This window comes from Gadus macrocephalus, chromosome 4 (assembly GCF_031168955.1).
Source record: "Gadus macrocephalus chromosome 4, ASM3116895v1".
NCBI classification, from domain to species: Eukaryota; Metazoa; Chordata; class Actinopteri; order Gadiformes; family Gadidae; genus Gadus; species Gadus macrocephalus.
Genome location: NC_082385.1, coordinates 16,089,500 through 16,116,855, shown reverse-complemented (window position 1 = coordinate 16,116,855; position 27,356 = coordinate 16,089,500). Strand labels below are relative to the sequence as shown.

The following is a 27,356-nucleotide window of genomic DNA, read 5'->3' as shown; positions in this document are numbered from 1 at the left end:
AAAACCTACGAATGGTTCGCGCCAAAACAGAGGCCAGAAAAATCCCTGTAATAATTCTTTAATAGGTCCATGGTAATAACATGGTACTATTTTACAGTACTTACTATCTTGAATCCACTCAAAATAAGGGTATCTCTAACAAAACATCCCATGATGCATTCTGATGTAATAGAATGTACATCAGAGCGATGTACATTCTGATGTTGCAAGGCAGACTAATATGCAATCAGATTTGTGGGTAAGGCTTTTTCTGGGAAGATGTTTCAGTTTTACTTCCAACCCGATTGACCCAGAGCAGAGAGGACAGGATCCTCTCTGTTTGGCTTAAGTAAGGACTTGCCCATATGTTGACATTTGTTGCCCCGCCAATGTCCAAACTGTTATTCAACTTGAATCTGGATGATCTCACCGGTGTAAAACCTGTAAACTTGTCTGAAACAATGCAGTGACTCAATATCTGGTTGAACAATACTAGTCTAGTCTGCTCAAATTTCATAAATATTTATTACATATCAAGGGACAGAAGTAACTACTTTCACAGCAGTGGTCTACAGCACTTAAAATAAATGCCCAAATTATAATAATCATAATAATAATAATATAGTTTAGTTTTATTTGAGGCCACATTTGATACACAAACATTTACAAGTAGTACTTGGCATTAAAAACAATGGCAATACAATATTTTAAGACACTTGGTGTTTTGTTTAGTTTTTAGATTTTTTTTTTACTCATTTTGATATCACAGAAAAGTTCAGCAACAGTCTAAACAGTAAATATTAATTCAGATACAAAAGAAAACACTGCAAAACGACAGGGGAGGTAGAAAAAAGGAGTCCCAAATAAACCGAGAATGAAACGACTGTAGGGACTGATTGGTATTATAATACGATAATCATAATAATCATAATAAGAACAATAACAAGAGAAGCGGTGGTACAAACTGCCGCCAACAAACACTCCCAAATCACACTTAATAGGAACAATAAATAGCTAACAGGTTGTTTCAATTTTAAAAAATACACCTACCAGATCTTTATCCCTTTATTCATATATATATATATATATATATATATATATATATATATATATATATATATATATGTATGTATAATGTATTTAGTGCTAGGGGTGAAGTGGGACGAGAGTCCAAAGGAAGAAGCTGTAGGCTAGCACTGTGGGACAGAGGAGGCACAGAGACAAGCAGGGCAGGATGATCTAGATCCACAGAGAGGGCCCCAAAGCACTGCTCTTCTGTGCGCTCCAACACCTTGACCGTGTGTGTGTACCATGACCTACCGGACCTACCGCTCAGTGTTGGTTAACACCTTGAGCCAAAATAATACTCGTTTTCCCGTGCTGTGAGGACTGTGTGTTTGTGTGTGTTTGTCTCTGTGTGTGTGTGTTTCGTGTGGATTCAAGAGCTTATGGGGCCGGTTCGATTTTTCCAGATGATGTTGTAGCCCATTTTACTCAATGGTCACCAAGGAATTGTTTCAAAGCAACCAAAAGTGTGAGAAAACCTCTGTGATGGATTATCACTATAAAAACCACTTCAACACAATTCCTCGAAGAACTTGAATAAGTTCGATTTTTTCTTAAACGTTTTATTCGGTTTGAATTTCATATTTTCTTCTCATCATACCTTTTCCTACCTTCTGTAAGAATTGGTGTATTAGGAACTTTGTTAAAAAAAGGTGCTGAATAAAGTTTTTGATATTATTGATATATTTTATATTCTTTCTATCTGTCTTTTGTTCAAATCTCTGACATAGTGAGATAGCTAACTGACCTCTGCAGTTTCATGCTCTTTCAAAGCATTGTGATGTATTTGTTTAAGCATTAATTGTATTTATTGTTATTATGGTATCGTTAATGACCACATCACAATGCGCCTCCTGAGCTGTAGAGATCCACATACCTTACACAACCTAACACACAAGCGCACACACACACACACACACACACACACACACACACACACACACACACACACACACACACACACACACACACACACACACACACACACACACACACACACGTTGGTTTAGTCTTACATTGGTAGTCATATGCATTGCAAACTGTATGTGAAAAGTGTAAAGGTAGAAAATACACAATACGTCTAGCAAAGGCAAGTCATGCATTTCTTTTAAGGTATTCTCATTGTTTTCACGAGAAGGTTGTCTCAATGCATGTGGCTTTAAGGGAGTGCCTCCAAATCGATGCCAAGAGAATATAGTTCTGGGTGTTTATACCTAATATTTAGTGTTTACTACAATCATGGCTGCTACTGTTAGGCCCCGGCGTATGGTGGTTGTTCAGAGGTGTCTTGAGTGTAGGATGCTGGGAAATGGCACTTGTGGGACGCGCGGCTCCAGCCCTATCGACCTACCTTCCTACCTACCTATACTGTGGGGAACGCAAACAACAGGGACGTGTGTGTGAGAAGAGTGTAAAACATCATACCTTCACTAAACATGGTAATAAAATGTATACATATTTTTATAATATATTGATATATGCATTACAGGCATGACAGCCATACCGTCCATGTATATGCATCTTAATGTATAAACAGATGTACACATACATGTTCATACATCATAAAATATCTGAAACCGGATCAGGGGAGGGGGATGGGTGGGTCAATCACTTCATACACTACACAGGAGAAGCCAGAGCTACCTCCGCAGCGCACAGTGAACACAGGAGGGGCGAAGTCGTGCCTTGTTGCGTACATTTACATTCAGGTTTTTTTGGTTGTCACCATAAATAGTATCTCTATAGGGTGGTCGAGGGGGTCGAAGGTCAAAACTCTTGATTAGTAAACATCGCGCTGTCGCCGCCTCGCTCTCACCTTGGGGAGGGTGGGGGGTTCACAAGACAATAACTGGTCCCCAGTACACCTGATGAAAAGGAGGGGGGGGGGGGGGGGGGGGGAGACCCGTAGACACCATACACAACTAAACAAATGTAACAATGCAAACGTAAAATGTAAAAAATCAAAATGAAAGAACAGACAACTTGGAAAACAAAAAAAAGAAAGAAAGGGAAAACACGACCGCGGTACAATGCACAGTGTCAGGGGCGGGGGAGCGTAACGATGACTGGGCCCGGGCGGGAGATTGTCTTCATTTGAGGTCCAGGACGTCTCCGAAGGAGGTGGACAGGGTGAAGGCGGCGGCCAGCAGGGGGCACTCCTCTGGCAGCACGGCCCGCTCGGCCTCCGGCTCGGGGCTGGGGATGCAGTGCTGCTGCTGCTGCTGGCCGTCGGGGTCCGCGTCGTCTGGGGACTCTGGGGCCATGCTGGGGGGGACACACACACCATACACAAGTTAGACCTTAATGAACATCAACCACACACCATACACAAGTTAGACCTTAATGAACATCAACCACACATCATACACATGTTAGGCCTTAATGAACATCAACCACACATCATACACATGTTAGGCCTTAATGAACATCAACCACACATCATACACATGTTAGGCCTTAATGAACATCAACCACACATCATACACATGTTAGGCCTTAATGAACATCAACCACACATCATACACATGTTAGACCTTAATGAACATCAACCACCTCATCTGTTGTTGTGGTATTTAAAGGGATGGTATTATGCCTCCAAGTGTGAGTGTGATTAGCCGTTGTATGCTGTTTAAAAATCTCGGCAGATTTTCAAAAGGCTTGTAGTGGCTAATCACACTCACACTGGTGGCATAATAGCACCCCTTTAACAATATGGAATACAACAGACAGAAGCTGAACAGACAGTGCTGGTGTTTGGAAAATAACGATCGTTCAGTGTCTATATAATTAGACTATGTATCTGTAGAGTAAAATACATACTATGTAGCTTGGGTTAAGATAAAATGTGGTCATCCCATTCTGTCTGTCCTTGTTCATTGAGTTGCTAAACAAAAACCATGACCCCATTTTGTCTTTGTTGTGAAAACACCAACGGTGTCACAAAACAAGTGTTGAAGCTCACAGCCCCTCACCTGTCGCTGTTGACTGAGGTCAGTGCGTGGGGCTTGGGCTCCTCCTCCTGGATGTTCTTCCGGCTCATCCTCCTCTGTTTCACCGCTCCGCTGTCTGGCTTCCCGCTGGGCTCCTCGGTCAAACCTTAACGGTGAATACACCTCATTATACACCTGCTGCAGCACAGCCTTCAAGCCCTCATTCTCCAAAGCCCTCAAGCCCCCCAAGCCCTCAAGCCTGCAACACGCGTCACACACATTTTTATTGGCGTAAAGAAGAGTATTGACAGTGTTAACCTGGCCCTGATTTCTGGTCTGATGATCCTTTCTCTGTCTGCAAACAAGACTGTGATGACAAACGGAAGTGAGGGAGCCAGACCGGTAAAAGCTGTGCATCGGGTCGGACTAGTGTTACATATTATTATTAATAATATTATATATATATGCATAGTGTTAACCTTTCAGAGTAAATCTGTGGTGCAGAGGTGCAGATTGGTTTCGCACTGTTTATTAATATATTCATAGTCCATCCATGCCAGACATTTATTGTGGATATGTAATGCATTTTTCTGAATAAATGTCCCACTTTTTGTGCCCTATGGAAGAAGTAAAGAATGTATGAATAAAAATGACAATGGAGCCTTTTCACGTCGCCAAACACAGATGTGATAGTAAGTTGTCGTGTTGGTTTTACCGAGTAGTTCCTTCCGTGTGCGACTGGCGATCTCCTTGATCTCCATGCGGGACAGGGACAGCGAGTGGGAGGCGGAGATCAGGGTGGGCGAGGGGCCAAGGATGGCCGCCGTGGGCGCGGTCAGCACCTTGTTGACCAGCGGGGACTTCAGCGGTCTCTCGATGCTGCGGCCCACCAGGTTGCTGAGCGGGATCTTGAAGATGTGCTTACACGCCAACTCACCTGGGGAGCGAGGGAGCGAGAGAGCAAGGGAGCAAGGACAGAGGAGGAGTTTGGGGGGAGGAAGAGCATGTAAAACAAACAACATTAGGAAAACAGGATATAATATTATAAAGAAATCCATTGACATATGGGTTATTATTTATGGAAAATGAAAGAGAGAAAGAGAATGAAAGAGAATTTATAAAGGAGAATCCGACAAAGGGAAACAGAGTGGTAGGGAGGGCACAGAGAGATTACTGATGTATGATACATGTAGTGCTCACTGTGTATAATGTTTACATCATGCTGTGTTTAATAATGCATGGCGCATTACATGGCCAGGCATAAAACACAACCTTCTGAAGCAGTCACGCTGTGGGAATGAAAACATGCTGCACCTGTACTGACAAATGTATAGTAATGCATTAAAATAAAACTACTACACGTACACATGTTTCAATAGCATCTCATAAAGACACAACATTATCAACCTATATACTAGTATCTAATATGAGTTTAACATTATGACTGCTCCGATATAGCTGCCGAATGAGTCACAGACCATTATTGAACACATTATAAATGCTCCTAGCTCTGTTGCGCAGGAATAAATAGAATGTGTAGGCCCATTGTAATCGGTAAAAGCGCAGCGGGTGCTGTAACTTCTCCACCAGAGGGTGCTGTTGCAATTCTGGACAACATAATCCTTGTCCAAATTGTACAAACAAAGTCTGAACCCGGTGGAGGGGTGGAGGTAGTCGAATCAGGGAGCGAAATGTCAGTGTGTCAGAGGTGAACAGAAAAACACTCAGGAAGAGGAGGGACAAAGGCAAGTTGTTTGACAACCACCGATATGTTTCAGCCGCTCGTCATCTTGCTCTTAGTTTCTGGAGCTATTGCAACCAGAAAAAATACATAATAGAGTACAGTGCTGAGATAGAGAGAGAGAGAGAGAGAGAGAGAGAGAGAGAGAGAGAGAGAGAGAGAGAGAGAGAGAGAGAGAGAGAGAGAGAGAGAGAGAGAGAGAGAGAGAGAGAGAGAGAGGCGGAGAGGGGGAGAGAGGGAGAGAGAGAGAGAGAGACCTAAAAAGACAAGAGAGAGAGAGAGAGAGAGAGAGAGAGAGAGAGAGAGAGAGAGAGAGAGAGAGAGAGAGAGAGAGAGAGAGAGAGAGAGAGAGAGAAGCATGCATACAATTGATGAATATATCGAGAGATGTATTCCATTTATTGCTGAAACAAAACAACAATATATTCCACGTGAGGTTTGTAGGGTGGGGGAGGGTGGGGGGAGTGTCTCCCCGCGGCGCTGAGGACTGGACGGTGAATACATTGGCTGAATCACAGCGAGGCGCGAGCTCGTGTTTTCTGGAGCGCTAATTGATATTTGGTGCGTCGGAGACACTGGCAGCACAGGTGTCTGTTTCACCGTGTTTGTCATTGTATCTCTGAAGGGTGCAGGGAGGAGACAGCCAATGAACGCAGCCACATCGGTAACGGCCTTATTCAGAGGTTGGCCGATGTGGTTACGTATTGGACACACAACAAACAAAAACAGGACAACAAATCTCTCCCGGATAGACCAATTGAAAGCAGGCATGTTACAGGCAAACGTTAAACAGCAAGATTTTTGTCAGCGTCCCTTCTACCCCCCCTCTCTCGTCCCTCTTTGAGCGTTCCCTCTCGCTCCCCAACCCCCACCAATCAAGCCCCCTCACTTTGGACGAGCGCTCTGGATTGAGGGGAGGGCTGACAAAAGTCTCCATGGTGACAGTGCAATCTGTAAATCATGCTGCGGCAGACCAGACTCTTCCATCCTCCTGTCCCCCCTTCCCCCCCTTTCCCTTCCTCCCTCTATTCCTCTACCTCTCTCTCTCCCTTCCTCTCTCTCCCTCCCTCTCTCTCCATCTATTCCTCTGCCTCTCTCTCTCCCTCCCTCCCTCCCTCCCTCTCCATCTATTCCTCTGCCTCTCTCTCTCCCTCCCTCTCTCTCCATCTATTCCTCTACCTCCCTCTATTCCTCTAGCTCTCTCTTCTGTATCCCTTCTTCTCACACACACACACACACACACACATTCACACACACACACACACACACACACACACACACACACACACACACACACACACACACACACACACACACACACACGCACACACACGCACACACACACACACACACACACACACATACATACTTGCACACAAATGCACACACTCCCTCCTCTGTGTTGTTTCCTCGTCAGTATTTGCAATATCCGTTCTCCCTCCATCACATCTCCCTTCCATGCCCCTTCCCTCTCTCCCTTCCTGGGGTTTCTCTGGTGAGGTAGTGGCGACTTAACATTCAGGCAGCGTGCCGACGGGAGCCACCTTGGTATAGGAGAGGGGGGGCGGGGCGTGTTGGCTCGGGGTGCACGTGCATTTTAGTGGGTGGGCGTGTGGGTGGGGTGTGGGTGCCGGGGCAGCACAGCAGCATGCGAAGTACCTTCCGCATCCTTAGACATGTACAGGGAAAGCTTGGTACCATAGGGGATCCGTATAGAATCTGAGCCAGGGAGAAGAGGATAACACAGGAAGTAAATACAAAAACACCCCCACACTGGTGTTTTCATTGGCACGAAACGCAAACACTCACGCACACACGTACCCATTCATGAAACGATACACACGCTTAGACTCAGACCACACACACACACACACACACACACACACACACACACACACACACACAAAACATTCTTACCCTCCTGCGTGTGCACTCCTACTCTCTTATACGCACACACACACACACACACACACGCACGCACGCCGGACACACGCACAAACACAAATACACAAACCCATTCATGAAAAGATAGACACGATTAGACTCAGACCACACACACTGACACACACATGATTCCACTTTGTGAATTCACTGTGAATCATGTGTCCACTCCTACTCTCTTATACGCACACACACACACACACACACGTACATACGCAGACACATACACACACGCACACACACACACACACACACACACACACACTTTTCATGTGCAAACAAACACTTGCCCTCATTCTCTCTAACACACACATACACACAGACACACACACAGACACACACACACACACACACACACACACACACACACACGCACACACATGACCACCAGTGATACAGATACATTGACAGATCAGAAGACGTGAAGTAGAATCAAACCCTCCCAAAGCAATTACTAGCCAGCCCGGCCCCCTGGCCCCTCTCGCTCATTACTGCAGCAGAAGACAACTTTAACCCTGTTAGCTTTAATGGGACTTGTAAATATCATGAAGCGGCGGGACAAGACAAGACACCCGCCCACTAACACTGAGCGGACCGTTTTATCACCAGTCGAGACGTGAGTGAATGGAGTGGTTTTCGTCTTAATACTGAACGTGTGTGGTCTGCAGACGGCCTGGCCCGTGTGCGGTTGTCTGGGTCATGGTGTTGTGTGTTATTGCCTTCATCATTATCTCTATCAGAAGAAGCCTCACTTAGAGCCCTAGGGTGTATTATAGAATAATATAAAACTGAAAATGTGTGAATGTGTTTTTATTTTTCGGCATTTGTGTGAGTGTGTGTCTGACTGTTTCCCATTTCTATTCCCATTTGAATGTCTATGTGTTTGTCTATGTATATGAGTGTGTGATTGTGTCTTTGTCCATCAACATATAGATGTCTGCGTGTGTATGTATTGGTCTGTATGTTTGCAAGTGAGTATGTTTCTATATGCATATGTATAGGTGTGTGTGTTTCTCTATGTTTGTGATAAAACAAAATAATATAAAACCAAAAATAATGCTTCCACAATGTTGCTCTGAAAAAAAATTATGTCGCATTGAAACAGAATGTGATTGTGCTAAAGCATGACTACAAGTCCCCAGCGAGATGTCAATAACAACAGGCTTCTTGTCCAGAAAGGTTCCCAACAGGGTTTGTCAGTTGACTACAAACATGGCGATGGTGGGCGTAGCCGGGGAGGGGTGGGGGGGGGGGCTTACCATCACTGAGGGGTGAGGGAAACACGGGCATCTCGTATCCAGTGGGAGTCTGAGGGGAACTCAGGGAGCTTGTGTCTCTGGAGCTGCAGGTGGAGGCCGAGTTGACCGGCGCGGACGAGACGAAGTAGATGTCCGACTACAGGGTGATGGTAGAGAGAGAGAGAGAGAGAGAGAGAGAGAGAGAGAGAGAGAGAGAGAGAGAGAGAGAGAGAGAGAGAGAGAGAGAGAGAGAGAGAGAGAGAGAGACACACATAGAGAGAATGAACACAGAGAGACAGAGAGATAGAGAGAATAAACACAGAGAAACAGAGAGAGAAGAGAGAGAGAGAGAGAGCGACAGAGAGAGAGTGAGAGGGAAAGAGACAGAGAGAGAGATAAACAGACAGTGAGAGACACAGATGACGGTGAGATATAAATCTGTTCGTTGCCGGATAATAACAATTTTTTATGTCCTCTCATAACATTAAAAGAGTAAAAGTGGTGTGTGAATCATGTGCGTATTATTGCTAATAGCCGACTGCCAGATATGTCTCTCACTGGGAAGATAAAAATTGATTTGAAATGAGATATCAGAGAGAGAGAGAGATCCTTACAGATAATGTAACATACTGGCGAATTAAGGAATAGTTCTCTCTGTTATGTGTCTATCCATCACGGCCGTTAAACAGATATAGAACAGTTGCACTGTGCTCTGGTGTGAGTATGGTCCAGTGGGTTGAGGCCTCTCAGTCATCTGTCACTCCTCTCACCCTAGACGCCGTCAGCGTCAGCTCTGGGACCACTGCCGTGTACACCAGGTTGCCGTTGACAACCAGCCGGATTTCGATGGAGTCCGTCGTGAACGCCAGGATGTATGGGAACGCACACACTGCGCGCAGAAGAAACACACGCCATGGAGCATGGAGGAGGATGAGCACCCTAGGGGCCACACTCTGAACTACAGCCACATGCTGATAACCACTAAACACACACACCTGCAGACGCATGTGCACATACACACAAACACACACACACACACCTCCACACGCATGTGCCCATACACACAAACATGCACACACCTTCACGTACACACAAACACACACAGAACAAGCCGCCACCCCGGGCCGGCTTGTGTCCCGTCGACATGGCCTGGCGCGGCGTTACCATGGTTACACCACGCTCAGGGCCGGGGCCTCGCCGCCGGGGTAGGGTGCGGGAGGCGGCCGTTGCCGTGGTTACCTACCGATAGCATGAGGCATCTGGTTCCAGCTGAAGTGGAAGTCGGAGGTGTTGGACTGGATCATGGGGGTGGAGCCGTTGAACGGACACACCTTCTTGTAGTAGCAGCTATCTGTCGGGGCGGAGAGGACCTCTTAGGTTATCATTGTTATTTCACACATGCATTACTGTCCATGGAAAGAGAAGGAAAGGAAGTCTCCTCCTTTCTGTAGCTTGTGCAGACGGGGAGGCCACACCTCTCTGCCTGGAGCGGTCAGGGTGAGGCGTCTCGCTCAGGGTCACCTCGGTCCAGGAGGAGCCGGGGATTGAACCAGCAACCTTTCGGTTACCAGCCAACCAACTCTACATCCTGATCCACTGCAGCCCTCTAACATTTTTTAATCAAAATGATTTTGCGGGGATTATTCAGGGCTTGTGTCCTCCTACCCATTGTGTCTACCTCATATTAAATATGATATACTTTATCTTTTATTTATCCAGTGGCATGGTCTAACTTTGGACCATTTGAGGCCTCTATCTCCATGTTGTCCATGTGATGTTTGATATTTAATATACATGGATGTCCATTCTTTATCTTTATAGCTGCAACCTCACTCTCTAGGGACACAAATAAAGCAACATAACCTATCATTAAAAACAACTCTTCCTTGATTTGTGAAATGTTTTGTCACAGAACCAATATCCGGGTCTGTACGGCAAGTGTGCGGTCTGAAGCCAGGGGCATCAATCCTCAGTCTGTGTGTAATGAAGTGTCCCAGTGAGAGAACAGGTGGACGTACAGTTGAAGCACAGCAGCAGGCCGGCCTCGCCGTCCTCGTAGACGTCGATGGCGCCGACAAAGTTGACCTGTGAGCAGAGAGCAGCAGGGGGCCGTGATGGGAGCCGTTACGCAGCATGCATTACTCACCCACACTCCCGGCACCCATGACTTATTTAGCAGGTTGTTTCATCCAGAGTTGCTCAAAGCGAATTATGACACGAGTCGTTAATCAGCCCGGCGTCTACAGGTAGGGTTCCCCCTCGGGGCTCAAACACACAACGTTTGGGCTGGGAGTCGGACCACGAAACGTCACTACCCTTCCCCTTCCCCGCGCTCACACAATGTCTGATTCATTGGTGCACATTTCCTCTCTTTTTCACAGACACATATACGTATACATCAGTTGAGCAACACAATTTCACAGTGGAAATTCTCAAACAAGGAATCGTGATTCCGTGAAGAGCCCAGCTGCTGTGGCTCCAGCTGGTGTACTCCCGGGGCGGCCCTCCTCCGCCGGGAGCTGCAAACAGGACGGTGGCTCCTGTCTCGGTAACCAAGAGGCAAATGGACCGGGCAACAGGCGGGCCCCTCAGATCCCTGAGGAGCCCCCGCAGAGACCACTTTGACAGAATCTTTGGCTGAATGGGTGTGTGTGTGTGTCTGTGTGTGATTGTGGTTGGGTTTGTTTGTATTTGTGTGTGTGTCTGTTTCCCATTCCTACTACCATTTGCGTGTGTATGTGTTTGTTTTATGAATATATGTGTGCGTGGGTTTGTGTTTTTGTCCGTTGACGTTTTTGTCTGTCAACATATAAGTGTGTGTATGTGTGTGTATGTATTGGTCTGTGTGTTTTTCGGTGAGTATGTTTCTACAGGAAAATGCGCTCGCATATGTGTATTTCTCCATGTTTGTGTGCATGTGTGTGTGTTTCTCTGCGTGTGTGTGTGTTTCTCTATGTGCGCGCGTGTGTTTCTGTGTGTTTCTGTGTGTTTCTGTGTGTGTTTGTGTTGCGCTACATATATGTATTTTTGTATGTGTAGCTCTATACAGTATATATATGCGGCAGTGTGTGTGTGCATGTTGCTCCATATATATGTGTGTGTTTGTGTATGTGTGTGTGTGTTGCTGTATACTGTATATATGTGTGTGTGTGTGTGCTGCTCTATACTGTATATATGTGTGTGTTTGCGTTGCTTTATACTGTATATATGTATGTGTGTGTTTCCCTCTGTGTGTGTGTGTGTGTGTGTGTGTGTGTCTCACCCTGCTGGCGTCCACGTGGTGCAGGCGGTAGGCGTCTCCGGTGCTCTCGTTGATCAGGTCAAACTGGTGTTTGTACGCCACGCAGATCATGTTGTCGTTCTCCCCTGTGGGCCCGTCCACCAGGGCCATCACCGCGGGGGGGTCACACAGGCAGATCTCCTGCGGAACAGGGCAGGGCCGCGTTGGGGGTCACATTGATACGTTGGGGTTCGCGAGCGAGCGACGTCCAACCATTCACACATTCCACATTCATTCACTCACACATTCCCACACCGACGGCGGAGTCGGCCACGCAGGGCGACAGCTAGCTCGTCAGGAGCTCGTCAGGGTGAGGCTTCTTGCTCAGCGTCCCCTCGGCCCCTCGGCTAGGAGGAGCCGGGGATCGTTGGATAGCAACCTTCCGGTTACCAGTCAACCCGATCTACCTCATGGGCTACTGCTGCCCGCGGGATCCACGCAGACTGTCTTTCCATCTATTGATTTGCATCCTTCGATTCACTGACTGAACTTTTCTTTACAGAAGGCATTAAGAGCAACGCATTTAAAGTATGAGTAATAAGCTCCTCCTAGCGTCGAGGTGTCCCTGAGCAAGACCCCTAACCCTGACTGCTCCTGATGAGCGGTCTGTCGCCCTGCGTGGCCGACTCAGCCGACGGTGTGTGAATGAATGGATGAATGGGTGAAAGTTAGGCAATATTGTAAAGGGCTTTGAGTGGCCACTAGCTAGAAAAAGCGCTGTATAAATGCAGTCCATTTACCATTTACCAAGTTGGGATCCACTTTGACCTCAGGCCGCCACAACAACCTATTGATTAGCCTATCTCGATTTTCTGACAGAACTTTTTTCACGGAAGTAATTGAGAGCAACACATTAAAGTAATAATAAAAGTATGACTCATAATTGGGACTGGGAAATTATTATCATGATTTAGTTGGTCGGCAAACAGCCGAAAAAACGAGCTCATCTAGCGCTGCATTCAGCCAACTTTAATAAAACAAGGTGCAGAAAGGGAAAGTAATAATGATGGAACATACAAGGACATAAGTTAGGGTGCTAGGAGCCTGCAGACACCTCGGGCGGGGCTCCTTAGTTTAAATGTCAGGCGGGGACGATTCGATTGGTCCAACTGTCTGCTTGAAAGAGCAATAAGATGTCGGGGCTAACACGCACACACACACACACACACACACACACACACACAGACACACTCACACAGACACACAAGCACAAGCACGGAAATACACACCGGCATGCTGACGCACACGCACATACACATGCACACACAGACACACACACACACACACACACACACAAACAGATACAAGTACAAACACACACACACATGCACGCACACACGCAGTCCCGTACCCGTATGTACTGAAACTCCTCGACTGGCGAGTCTGCAGCCGATGCCATGGCGCTGAAGCCCTCTGGGCGGGGCTGTTTCCTGGTGATGAGGAGGAGCTTGTTCCTGATGGCCGCCACTATCCTCAGCTCTGAGCCGTGGTGTGTGTTGATGGAGTACAGGTGGCAGCCTGGAGCGCATAGACACACACAGAAGACATAGGTCAAGGACCGCATAGACACACACACACACACACACGTACACAAGCACACGACAGGTCAAGGACCGCATAGACACACACACACACACACACACACACACACACACACACACACACACACACACACACACACACACACACACACACACACACACACACACACACACACACACACACACACACACACACACACACACACACACACAGAAGAAAGGTCAGACAGACAGATAGATAGATAGAAAGAAAGAGTGACAGACAGATAGATAGAGACAAACAGACAGACAAACAGAAAGATAGAGAGAAACAGATAGACAGACAGAACGATATAGACAAACAGACAGACATACACACAGAAAGATAGATATAGACAAACAGACAGACAGACAGACAGACAGACAGATATAAATAGACAAACAGACAGACGGAAAGATAGAGAGACAAACAGACCGACAGACAGACAGACAGACAGACAGACAGACAGACAGACAGACAGACAGACAGACAGACAGACAGACAGACAGACAGACAGACAGACAGACAGACAGACAGACAGACAGACAGACAGACAGACAAACAGACACAGACAGACAGACAGACAGACAGATAGATATAGACAAACAGACAGACAGATAGCCTACCTTTAGTTTTCAGACTGATAGATGCATGCATAGATTGACAGACAGACAGACAGCCTACCTTTAGTTTTCTCCAGTTTGTTCTCCCTGCTGTCACACTTGCTTCGTACGGCCTGCTTCTCCTCCAGTCCTCTCTTCAGTGAGCTGAGTCTGAACACGTACAGGCGAGCGTCTTTACCTGCATCCACAGAATCAACTCAATGAATAAAACCTGCTAAACTGTCCTTTTAGGCACACAAGGCTGATTGCCAGCTTGTCCAAATGTGGAGTGGGCTTTGAACACTGTATGACAGTTGCTAGAAAAGTGTCTGTGCTCGTGGAAACATGAATTAGCGACCAGCATTTCCACACACAAACAAAAAATAATTACTGTGGAGTTTGTGTTTGTTTTGGTGCTGAGAAGACTTCAGGCAACGGTTTGAAACGCATCCAATTAAAGGATTTAATTTTTAAAATTAAATGGGACTATTCTATTTCTGCTATAATCTTTTTTTGTATGATCATATTTTGGTGTCTGTTTGTCGAATGACTGCCCAGACTTCCTGGTCAGCCGGAGGGTAGCCAGCCAGGAAATCGTTACACTGTTCAATTGAATTAAGCGGTAGGCTGTTTGTTTAATAGGTCAACGAGGTCCTGTAGCACAAATAGAACGTACACGCATACACACACACACACACACACACACACACACACACACACACACACACACACACACACACACACACACACACACACACACACACACACACACACACACACACACACACACACACACACAGAACTGAGCTTAGCTTCCTGTCAACACAGTATGTGATCAATATGTTCACTAAAGCTGTGGACAGAGCTCTTGTGACAGAGGGATATAAAATAGCTGGAAACAGAGAGAGTGAGACAGAGAGAGAGAGAGAGAGAGAGAGAGAGAGAGAGAGAGAGAGAGAGAGAGAGAGAGAGAGAGAGAGAGAGAGAGAGAGAGAGAGAGAGATGTTGCTGAACTGTGGAGTTTGCTCAACAGAAGATGCATTTGTTTTGTTCCTATTTCCCCCTTCATACAGTTTGAATGAATGCATTCATAAGTTTAGGGTTGAATTAATTAATTCAGGGTCAGTTGGGCTATGAATTGCATGAAAAAATGTGCGTCTTTGCTCAGAACAACGGCTCATGCACCAACCATGTCATCTAGCTCAAGCACTAATTCATCCGGATGTATGTTAATGTTCAAAGGATCGCACAGGTCTTTCTCCTCATCAACACTTAAAACAAGGCATCTCCATCCAGGATTCGGGGTGGTTCCTGGATCCAGAATGGGCAATGGAGGGCATTCTGGGTAATGATTAGAGTACTGATGGATGATGTACGGATGATGGATTGATTGATGGATGGAGGTGTCTTGGTTCTGGACGGGGGTCCCAGGTAGACCCACCTTTGTCAGCCCTGGTGACCAGGAGGTCCTGAGGCTCCAGGATGTGCATCTGCTTCACCACCAGGGTCTTGTCGAACACCTGCACGGGCGGCGCCGCCAGCTGCTCTGGAGCCACCAAACACACACACACACACACACAGACACACAGATACACACACACAACACACACATCACACACACATTACGCATACACACACACACACACACACACACACACACACACACACACACACACACACACACACACACACACACACACACACACACACACACACACACATTCCAGACACATAACACACACATAAGTTGGACTATTCGTTTTTTTTCTTTCGTACAGTCGTTCTATTTTCTTACTGTATTTTTGTGTATATATTTCTATATTTTAATACTTTTTATTCATTCATATTTTTTTTAGGTGCCATTTTTATACAGTCTTTTATACATTGAGCACAAATGAAATACAGATGACATACATGAATAAAGTACATTGATTACATACATTATTCATTACTAGCTCATTGCTTGGCACATTTGAAAACCAGCAGAAATGGTTTAATAATAAGTTTATAGGGCTTCAAACGTACAACCCCCCAAACATCTCCTTTATGCATATTAAATGAAGCCATGCCCTCTGCTTGCAGCCCTACGTCACTGAGGCTTGGAGAGGACAGGGAACCGATCACACGGCACTCACCGATATTAGACTGTGTTGGGTCGCAGCCTAAAAGAGAGGAATTAGAAGGAACATAGAAACATAATCACATTTGTAGACATGGCAACTAATGGAACGGATTGAGTTGGGGAGAGGATGAGAAAGAGAGGGAGAGGGAGAGGGAGCGGGAGAGGGAGAGGGAGAGAGAGAGAGAGAGAGAGAGAGAGAGAGAGGGAGAGAGAGAGAGAGAGAGAGAGAGAGAGAGAGAGAGAGAGAGAGAGAGAGAGAGATAGGAAGAGAGAGGAAGAGGACAATGGAGGGCTATCGATAAGGGTGACCTCACCATCCAACACCATGACCCCTGCTGTGTCCGTGGCAACAAGCAGAGACTGACCCCAGGAGTCGGCGCACACAATCTCGTACGGGAACGTGCTGCAGAATGGCTGTGATTCCCATGGCTACAGAAAACACACACACACACAAATATGAAAAAAACACGCACACAGAGACACACAAACATACACATACACACACACATATGAAAACACAAACACACACATATGAAAACACAGACACACACAAACACAAACACATATAAAACACAAACATATACAAACAGATTAAAAAACGAACACACACACACACACACACACACACACACACATACACAAAAAAACACACACACACACACACACACACAAACACACAGATCAAAACCAACACACATACACACAGATAAGAACACACACACACAAACAGACAAAAACACCTGCTGTAGTGTATGTGCTAAGCACACACTTGATGTACATTACAGTTGGTGTGACCCAGGTTCGATGCAACCTGCTGAGCTATGCTACATGCTACTCCCACCCTTCGACCCGCCCCTCAGATGGTCTTCCTTCCCAGTCTGAGACCCACAGAGTGCCCTTAGGAAAACCATTCAGTCACTGATGGATCTGGGCTTTCCATTTATCACATCAGTCCTCAACATGACGTGATGGATTGCACTGCACACAAAACAAACGTGAACTTTGCTTAACAAATATCAATATGACATTTATTATTAATAAATAATGAAATACACAATGATTCTGCATCAAGTTTTTTCATTAGAAATACTATCGTTTGCTGTCCAAACCTTGGGATGTCTATCTTAAGGTGCTGTAAGCAGCTTAGACCCTCCCTGGTGGCATAACCTTTCCTTTTTCCCTCAACAATGTCCTGCTCTTTAGCGGGGACAGGCAGGGCCCACTGGTGCTACAGTGATGGCTTCACCTCTTTCCGACATAGGCCAGTGGTAACAAGGCTGGTGGGGGCGTCTCCTCGCACGATGGTCTTCAGCTTCAGCGCCTGGAGAAGCAAAAAGCAGCACAGGGTCCACCGTGGAGACCGTCAATACTGCCTGGTTCAATGGGCCTCTCAATGGGTGGATGTACGTACGTTAGTGAGTGCACGATCTCTTGAGGTCTCTCAAAGTGTGTGTGGTGATGGCTGGTGTAACCAGTGCACATTGATTGTTAAATGCACAACACTTGTGCATCCTCACCCAGTCCCAGAGTCCGATCAGTCTGACCAGGGCCAGGGAGGCTGCTTCAACCAGCCATCATCCATACACTCTCCCCACCAAGTCTCTATGTATGTATCCTGTATGCCTAAGTCTGTCTATATAAGTGATGCTGCCTGTCCTACCCATGTCTCTATCCATGTAGGTCTCTATGTATCTAAGTCTCTATGCATGTCTCTATGCATTTCTCTATGTATCTGAGTCCATATGTATCTACGTCTCACTATCTAAGTCTCTATGTATCAAAGTCTGTCTCTATAAGTGGTGCTAGCTGTCCTAGCCATGTCTCGATGTATGTATGTATCTAAGTGTGTCTCTATAAGTGGGGCTAGCTGTCCTAGCCATGTCTCTATGTATGTATGTATCTAAGTGTGTCTCTATAAGTGGGGCTAGCTGTCCTAGCCATGTCTCTATGTATGTATCCAAGTGTGTCTCTATAAGTGGGGCTACCTGTCCTATCCTGACGAACTCTGCTTGCCGAGCCTCCTCCTTCTTGCGCGCTGACTTAGGCGACTCAGGGAGCACGTCGCTGAAGGAGCGTCGGTTCAGCATGTTCTGCGGAGAGAAAGGAGCCTACGCATGGAACACCGACATGCAAACGCACGCGAACACACGGGTAGCGATACACACACACACGCACGCACACATGGAAGTAGAGGATGAAACAGAGAAAAGGAAGGGTCTCAGATTGACCCGGCAACAGCAGAGATGGGAGGGCGGGAGGTCATTGAGGCAGGAACCAGAACCAAGTCACGGTGCAGGAGCAACAGTGAACAGTGAACAGTGGGGGAGGGGGGGGGGGGGAGTCAAAGTGATCAGAGAGATGATGGGGGGGGGGTAGTAAGAGGGGGAGGAGTCAAAGTCATCAGAGACATGGTGGGGGGGGGCTAGTAAGAGGGGGAGGAGTCAAAGTGATCAGAGAGTTGTGGTGTGGTGGGGGGGGGGGGGTGGGGGGGCTGTGATCCCTGCTCAGAAAGACAGCATTGCAGTATTATACAGTGTGTTGCATTATGCAGAGGCACACCCCGCCAGCCAGGGCTGCGACGGAGGCGGTTCAGAGCAGAGTAAAGCGGAGGTACACAGCGGTACGCTGGGTGAAACGCCACAGACAGGAGAGTCTTCCTCTGTTCGCCCTTTTTGCCTGAATGGCCTTTGAGAAGGAGGACAATAAAGGAGACTGTAGTCCTAAAGGGTAGAGGAGCATGGGTGAGGTTTGAAGGGGGGGTGGAGGGGACACAGGGGCCTCTCTCTCGGGGGGTCGGGTGTACCTTGGGCAGGTCAGGCATCAGGTCCTGGCACAAAGAGCGGATCAGCATGTCCAGGGTCCGCTGGCGTTTCTGGGCGAAGGTGGGCGTCTCCAGCGTGGCTTTCTCTCCGTTGATTACTGCAGGGTCAGAGGGTCAGAGGTCATCAGAGGGCCGCTGCACCAGAGGAGGGCTCTGCTAGCCTCAGGCGTCACCGCTATTGTCTCTGCTTACGTTTTACTAGCAAAAAGTCCCTGAATTCTTGGTGGTCCGTAAACACTGGGGGGGAGGGGAGTGGCGGTCCGAACAGAGGAACGCTCTCTTCTGAGAAGATCTTCAGTCTGGGGAGGAGGAACACACACGTCCGTGTCCGGGATCAGTACAGCGAACTGGCCGTATTGATAAATGATAAACCCTGATATGGTGAGGTCTTGAATCATCCTGAAGTGTTGATTTGGAACCGGCTTGCTGTACATTATCCTTCTTATTACAGGGATACTAACCGCATAAATCAATCATTTGACAAAATAAATGATTCTTTTATTGATTTAAAAGAATGTCATTGCTTCATGATTGAGTGTTCAACCAAGTTGTGTAATAGAATTCTATATCGACATCGACACTTACTTCAATTGACACATAGAAAGCTTTACATAAGTCGTTGCTTATGTCAAAACTCAAATCAAAACTACTCACCTGTAACTGTCATTCTCTCTGTTATATCTAACTAATGCAAATATATCTGAGAATGAGGTCAAGGCAGCAACAAGATGCAGCACCCTATGCACTTTGATGGAACATCATTTGTACCAAGTAACAAACTATGTAAAAATATCTAGCTAACCACATTAAAATGTTGGATTGAATGCGAGAATAAATATTGAATAGAAAAACAGTATATTGAAAAATATATATCCGGTAAATGTCTCTATACACAATATGAGGGCTTGAAATGATATGTTAATTTACACGAAAATAACATCAATATATCCTTAAAATGATAGGTGAGCGGTAGAACTGATAGGTGAGCGGTAGAACTGACAGGTGAGCGGTAGAACTGAGAGGTGAGCGGTAGAACTGAGAGGTGAGCGGTAGAACTGATAGGTGAGCGGTAGAACTGAGAGGTGAGCGGTAGAACTGATAGGTGAGCGGTAGAACTGATAGGTGAGCGGTAGAACTGAGAGGTGATCGGTAGAACTGATGGGTGAGCGGTAGAACTGATAGGTGAGCGGTAGAACTGATGGGTAGAACGGTGAGGTAGGATACGGGTGAAGTGTGATCGGATCATGGACGGTTTGAAGGAGGGCGAGGCGTCCTCTCCTTCCTGGAACACGATGGTGACGATGTCGTTTCCGATGTGTCTCTTCCTCTCGACCTGCAGAGAGGCAGGGAGATGGGAAATAAGGAGAAAGGGAGACATGACGCACACATGACGTTAGTTAATAAGCTTGATGGTGTCTGGCTTCTATCAGCCTTTAAGGTTCATCAGTCTGAAGGATCGCAAGGTCCACCGGATGATTCAATCCCAGTCTGTAGTCACGTCCGTGCGGGGAAATGTATTTATGCAGCACTTTAAAACGCAGAATGGCTGGGAATCAAAGAGCTGTAGGGAGAGATAGGGGAGAATGCATGCAGCCGACTGCGACAGAATGAAATTACGACAACATAGGAGTAGAGGAAATACTCCAGCACTGCAGCAAAAGTAGTGACAGAGTGTGGTTGAGTCTGAAACATACGCATTCACTTGCTAACACCACTACACTATGCTAACACATGCGTGTGTGCGTGTTTAAAGTTTCTTTGCTGATGCATTTGTTTGTGTTTGCCTGTGTGTGTGTCTCTTAGATATTGCTTGCGTGCTTGACTGCGTGTCTATCTGTGGGTTTGAGCTGCGCGTTTGCTCATCACGTGTGTGTGTGGGTGTCTTAGATATTGATGTGTGTGTGCGACTGTGCGTGCGCGACTGTGCGTGCGTGTATGTGTGTTTGAGCTGTGTGTTTGCTAAGCCTGTGCACGTTTGTGTGTTCTTTGAGTGTGTGTTGACGGGCTGCACCATCTGCGAGGGCACCGCAGTGGTCCAGGGCGCTAACAAGCCTCAGCCCGCCTGGCCTCACACGGCCTGCGTCGCCACACCACCCCTTTAGCCAAATATGCTAATTCAAGGACTTGTAATCTTCTCACAACTACAACAGCAGTGACAGCGCCCCCCCGATCACCACACACACACACACACACACACACACCTGCTCCCCCCCTCCTTCTAGACTTCAACCAGTTATTTTCCATCCCCTCTGTCTATCTCTGCTGCATACACCTACACATTAATGCAACATCAGCATCGACTCACACATGAACACGCACACACACACACACACACACACACACACACACACACACACACACACACACACACACACACACACACACACACACACACACACACACAAAAACACACATACAGACTAGGGCTGCTACAATTAGTGGGTCGAAATAAGTTTGACAACCGATTAATAATTTTGGCCATTGTTCAAGAGCAAATTACAAGAGTTAAATCTTAAATACATTGTTCATGGATCATTATAAAATGAATAATTGTGATTTCTTGGCTCGTGGTCAGGTAAAGAATTAACATTAAAGACATCACTTTGAACTCTAGTAACTTTAGATGGAATTTGGTATTATTTACTTTAGACATTTTATGTACTAAATGATTTAACCATTAATCGAAAGAAAAATAGGATGATTCATTGACTGTGAAGATAATCATTAGTTGCAGCCCTAGCACACAAACCCATACACACACACACACACACACACACACACACACACACGCGCACACACACACACACACACACACACACACACACACACACACACACACACACACACACACACACACACACACGCACACACACACACGCACACACACACACACACACACACACACACACACACACACAAATAGAGGACACTGTCAGAAGACGTTGCCTTGGGGTTGAGCGTGGGTCTTCTTCCTTCCATGCCCTTCCTTTGTTATCGCCCCATGTTCTGTTCTGAACAATAAGGTCCTTCTGCGGGTGGGGCAGAGGGAGGAGGCAGGAGAAGGCACAGCGAGCAGCCATTAAGAGGTTTCTGCGTGAGGTTATCTGAATACCTTGAATTTGAACGCATTGGTTGTTTCCAGAGGTCTTCTATCAAACCAGTTATTACAAATGTAAACCGGTATGATTATTGAAGGCTTTGCTGTATAATAAACATCAATTGAACAATACTCACAGTTCGGTAGAGCTATGGTTATGGTAAAGAGCGGTTTGATCTTAATGGTGAAGTACACTTGCATTGCAGAATAAAATAACCTATATCTGAACATTAACTTAACTACATAATTGTTATATTATATACAGGATCAATCACCTGTCCCTCCTCCTATATCTCCAATGTCTGATCAGGTGGATAAACCTCATTCACATATCCAGACTTACAACAAACAATACTATCCACACTATATTTTATTTTTTAACAACACAGCACAATGTCATAGTTGTGATAGTTGGTGAGGCCTAATATTTGTTTTTGCCTCCAGCCAACGCACTGACGTCCACTTTAAAAAGGGTATATTAAATAAAAAACAAAATATATATATCATACTCACTGATCTACTGTCTCCTCGGATGTATTTTATAGCATTAAAGTTAATGGTTGCATTTAAGTGAATCCATTTTCTGCAGTGCTGTGTTTTTACGTAAAGCATGTCGTCCTACAGTATAACTGTGTTTGTTCACCCTGTTTCCTGTGCTGGATTATAACAGCATTACCATCCCTGACATTTCAGTATCCAAACAGAACAATGACCATGGACAGATAAATAGCATTTAACCGATTCAGCCATGAGAACAAAGGCTTTTAAGTACAGCTACATGGACCCAACCCAGGGGGGTTAATGCAATCACAGACAGAGAAGAGAAACAATAAGACCAAGGCAGGGCTGGAATGGCCAGAGGGGAAAGATATTGTTTCCAGAGCCTTAATAGTCCCTGTGGTGGAGACGAAACGGTCTGCGTTAAGACGACATGAGACTATAGTCCGGGCCTCAATGGCCTGGTCTTTGGATGTAGAACCACTTTTTTCTGTTCTCCACATATGAACGTCAAACTGAACATCTCTAGCACAACTGGTCAAAGAATGGTTGCAATGTTACCAGGTTATGTGGCTAGATGCTTTGAGTAACAGTTTCTCAACATACGAAACCAGTAGGCACAAGAGAGAGAGAGAGAGAGAGAGAGAGAGAGAGAGAGAGAGAGAGAGAGAGAGAGAGAGAGAGAGGGAGAGAGAGAGAGAGAGAGAGAGAGAGAGAGAGAGAGAGAGAGAGAGAGAGAGAACCTCCCACCTGCTGTTTGTTCTCCTTGGAGTAAGGTAACATGGTGGAGACGTGGAACATGAGTTCATGGCCCTGATACACGGTGTAGATGGATTGCATTCCTGTAGTGTCATCTGTTGTGGAGAGAGAAGGAAAACGGTCATGATCGGGACAGTCGAAGGGTACTGGATTCGATCCTCAGTGCCTGTAGTCTGTGTCTCGTAGCCACCCCTAGCTGTTCCTTATTGACATGCATCTAAATTCGCTGAAGGTGACTTTGGCTCAAAGCACCTGCTAAATAACTAACTCGTGAGTATAAGGAGGAAAAAAAATGACAAGGTGTTAAAAAATACCCATGACTAGATCCATTTCTCCAGCTGAGTCCATCGACATTATTATGAGCAGCATGCAGGTGCGATATGACGTGTGATACAGTTATGAGACTTACTCTTGGTGTCGAGCCCCCCGCGGTAGCCGGCCCACCCCTGCAACGTGACGCTGTCTCCCAGAAGGCTGAGGAACTTCTCGAAGCTCTCGCTGCCCGTCTCTGAAGCAGAACACACGGGGCGGGTGTACATTTAGGGGATTTGCTGCCACTTTTATCCAAAGCGACTTGCAACCATTCATCCACAGACCGCCGGCGGAGTCAACCACGCAGGGCGTCAGCCAGCTCGGAAGGAGCAGGTGTCTCTAAGTGACACCTCGACACACGCTAGGAGAAGCCGGGCATCGAACTGGCAACCTTGCAGTTACCGGCCAACCCGCTGTAACTCCTGAGCTACTGCCGCCCTCTGTACCACAGTACCACACATCTCTGCGTCGGTGCCAAGGTGTTAGCATGTCCTCGGCAGGTCACTCACCGTTGCTAAACATTTCGTCATCTGTGAGCTGTCCGTCTTTGGCGTACAGCACGCCGAATTTGAAGTTGACAGAACCCTGTGTAAGTAATATGGTACGATGAGAAGAGTAAAATCAGTTTCAAACATTAAAACTTCACAGGAAAATTTCATGGCAACAAAACTATTCTAAACTGATCGTTGGTAGAAACGGTCAAACTCTGTAACAGGCAATGAAGAAAACAAATCCATATCTAAGCGGTAGTGTCAGCCCTAAGAATACATGTAGTGAAATGTGACCATGTGTGCGGGAGCAGAAAACAGGCCTAATGAGGCCAATTAAGGGCCTCTGATGCACCACGTTGGTCGCACTGCAGATGTGCTTGCTTATCGGAGGTGAAGCACCCTAATTGTCTGGTTCGGTTTGTGGGTAATGTTGAGTGGCCACACATTAAAAGACCCAGACGAAACAGAAATACCTTTAAAAAGATCTCTCATTTTAAAATGAGAGAAAGTAAAAAAACAAATGCGGCTTGAATGCCAATGCTGCTTGAATGCCAATGTAGACCGAATAAAATAAATAACAGATCCATTGAATAAAAAGAGAGTTACTATACAGTCGCCATGGTAACTCGTAGCAGACCAGGAAATGGAACACTTACCTCTTGTTCCTCCAGCACCAGTAGATCCTATGGTAACAGAAACGTAATGCAAAAGCAATATTTAACAGTAGGTTCCCTTTCAGCAGGGAGATCTGCTATTAAACCTACAGTTCCTCAGGTTGACTCACACTATGATAGACCCCTGCTTCATTTCGAAAAAAAGTACATACCGCATCGTATCCTATCCTATCTTTGTGGTATATAGGGAATGGGTTAACCTAACGGTTGTGAGTGCTTGGCACTTGGTTCTATGAACATCCTTACTGTACCAACAGCGATATATTGTTTCTCCTTCTTCTGATAAATGTGCTTATTCTAAGTCGCTTGGATAAAAGTGTCTGCTAAATGCCTTAACTGTAAATGTACATGTATTTCATGAAATACGCTCGGCTTTTACAACAGACCCATTTCTATATCTATGCGCTTACCTTCTGGATCTCTGGGTTGAGGATCTCCCGGGGGCCTCTCTCAAACCTGTCCAGGTTCATTGCACTGTGAAGAGGGGAAGCAACATCAACGTCGCTGGTGCTGACCACACCTTCACACTCACACGCACTCTGCTTTATCCATGAGGTTGACTCCAAGGATTAAGGTGTATTCTTCAGGCTATTCGGGATTGGTTAATGAAATGAAGTGACGGTGAGGTCATCTACGTCCGTCTTGTCCTGTCGTGTGTGATTGATAAAGTGAGTGATAGTGAGAGAGTGAGTGAAAGTGAGTGAATGAGTAATTGTGAGTGAGTGTGTGTGTGTGAGTCCAAGGTATCCTCAAAATAGTTGGGGTGATGGTGCACAAAAAGTGACGCACAATGTTTTGGAAGAATCCACGAATTCCAGCTGCACAAGCGATCAGTTTGCCTGCGCGCTAAATAAAGGAAGTCATTGCTTTTATTCTCAGTGGAAATGGTGGACATTAATGGTGTGTTTTCTGACCTCTGAGGGAGGGATGACATCACCTCTGGTTGGGCTGGAACCACCACATTGATATTCTTGTATGTCCTTTAGGCCCCCTTTCATATAACGCAGACCCCATGTCTTTAGCTCATTCCCAAGTGTATCACACCCTAGATCACCCACCAATTCACGTCACTTCTGGTTGGGGGTCAGCAACCTTCACTATCAAAAGAGCCATTTCTGGTCCCTCCCACCAAATAAAATTGATCTGGAGCCACAAAACCAGCCATTCCACCTCTAAAATGAAGAGAACACTATATTGGACTCTAACGTCCAATATATATAGTCATGCTACATATAAAATAACCAATAGCCTATAGTTTGTTGCATTTATGAAATGTGTTGGAGTAGGGATATTTTAGTTGACAAAATATTAATTATCAATATTAATCTGGTTCTCTATTCCTTATCCTATAAATATGCAGCATGCCATGATCACTGCAGTCAACAATAGAAATAGTCACTACACAATGAGCATGAATAATGACCTCTAACACATGAGGGGGTCATTGCCTCTGCGGCACTCTGGGAGGCGCTGTTCTTTCTAGGGCACCTTAGTATATTATTCTGTTTCCTAGCCAGCTAGTTTATGCCAAAAGCAAAACTATTTACGGCAGCTCAGCTGTGGCACGTAACATCGTAATGGCATGAGCACTATGGATTGGAGGAAAACCAGGATAAAACCTTTATCTTCAGATTAGTAAATGACTGAAGTGCACTATTGTTTATGAATCCTTATCTAGGTTTGCGTAAATGAACCTTTATATATAACTCATAAACTCCTTATCAACGTGAACTGTGCTCAGATTGTGTACATTTAATGTCCCTCATCTCAGCTCCTATCACAAGAATCTAGAAACAATATGTTCGTGGGGTTGTTCAGAATATTGTGTTCATAACATGTTCATGTATTGAATACAGGATATATGCGTGCATGTTACAGAAAATTAAATAATGACCATAGGTCATAGGTTGCATATGGATATATACGACAACTGTGGGGCTGGTGGATTCCGAACAAAAATGTAGCTCATTGTTCCACATGTTTGAATTACGTGTTGTGTAATCAAATATATAATTAAGGTTATTTCTTAAACAGAATATAGCCAACTCCGATTATAGTCCCTCAAAAACCCCAAACGAGCATGAAAAACGCCACAAGCAGTTTAACTAACTAAACATCATCCTACAATCACTGAAGGAAGATTAAGACAATAATAATGGGCCCATTCTTTGCTAGAAATGTTATCAAAATACATTTGAATGCTAACACAAGTGTATTATTGCATGTTGCCAACATGTATGTATGTG

The 27,356-nt window shown here is 45.8% G+C and overlaps 1 protein-coding gene across 3 annotated transcripts; it reads right to left on the bottom strand.

Moving 5' to 3' along the window:
• Positions 1-485: 485 nt before the first annotated feature.
• garnl3 (GTPase activating Rap/RanGAP domain like 3) lies at positions 486-27,297 on the bottom strand. Of its 3 annotated transcripts, none has more exons than XM_060050516.1 (25): positions 25,521-27,296; positions 25,093-25,119; positions 24,455-24,530; positions 24,043-24,141; positions 23,625-23,728; positions 20,504-20,612; positions 19,934-19,979; positions 19,472-19,578; positions 19,262-19,377; positions 18,444-18,566; positions 17,705-17,779; positions 16,773-16,887; positions 16,472-16,498; positions 15,778-15,882; positions 14,419-14,535; positions 13,526-13,692; positions 12,157-12,315; positions 10,913-10,979; positions 10,138-10,245; positions 9,665-9,783; positions 8,916-9,051; positions 7,375-7,434; positions 4,690-4,911; positions 4,017-4,140; positions 486-3,309 (listed from the first exon to the last, which is right to left on the bottom strand). In XM_060050516.1, exons 1-25 carry the CDS (start codon positions 25,578-25,580, stop codon positions 3,135-3,137), a joined length of 2,643 nt encoding a protein of 880 aa, XP_059906499.1. In that variant the 5' UTR covers positions 25,581-27,296; the 3' UTR covers positions 486-3,134. The 3 variants fall into 3 exon arrangements, with proteins under 3 accessions (XP_059906499.1, XP_059906500.1, XP_059906501.1); XM_060050517.1 differs by having other exon boundaries at positions 18,444-18,548; XM_060050518.1 differs by lacking the exon at positions 7,375-7,434 and having other exon boundaries at positions 25,521-27,297.
• Between the last annotated feature and the right edge of the window lie 59 nt (positions 27,298-27,356).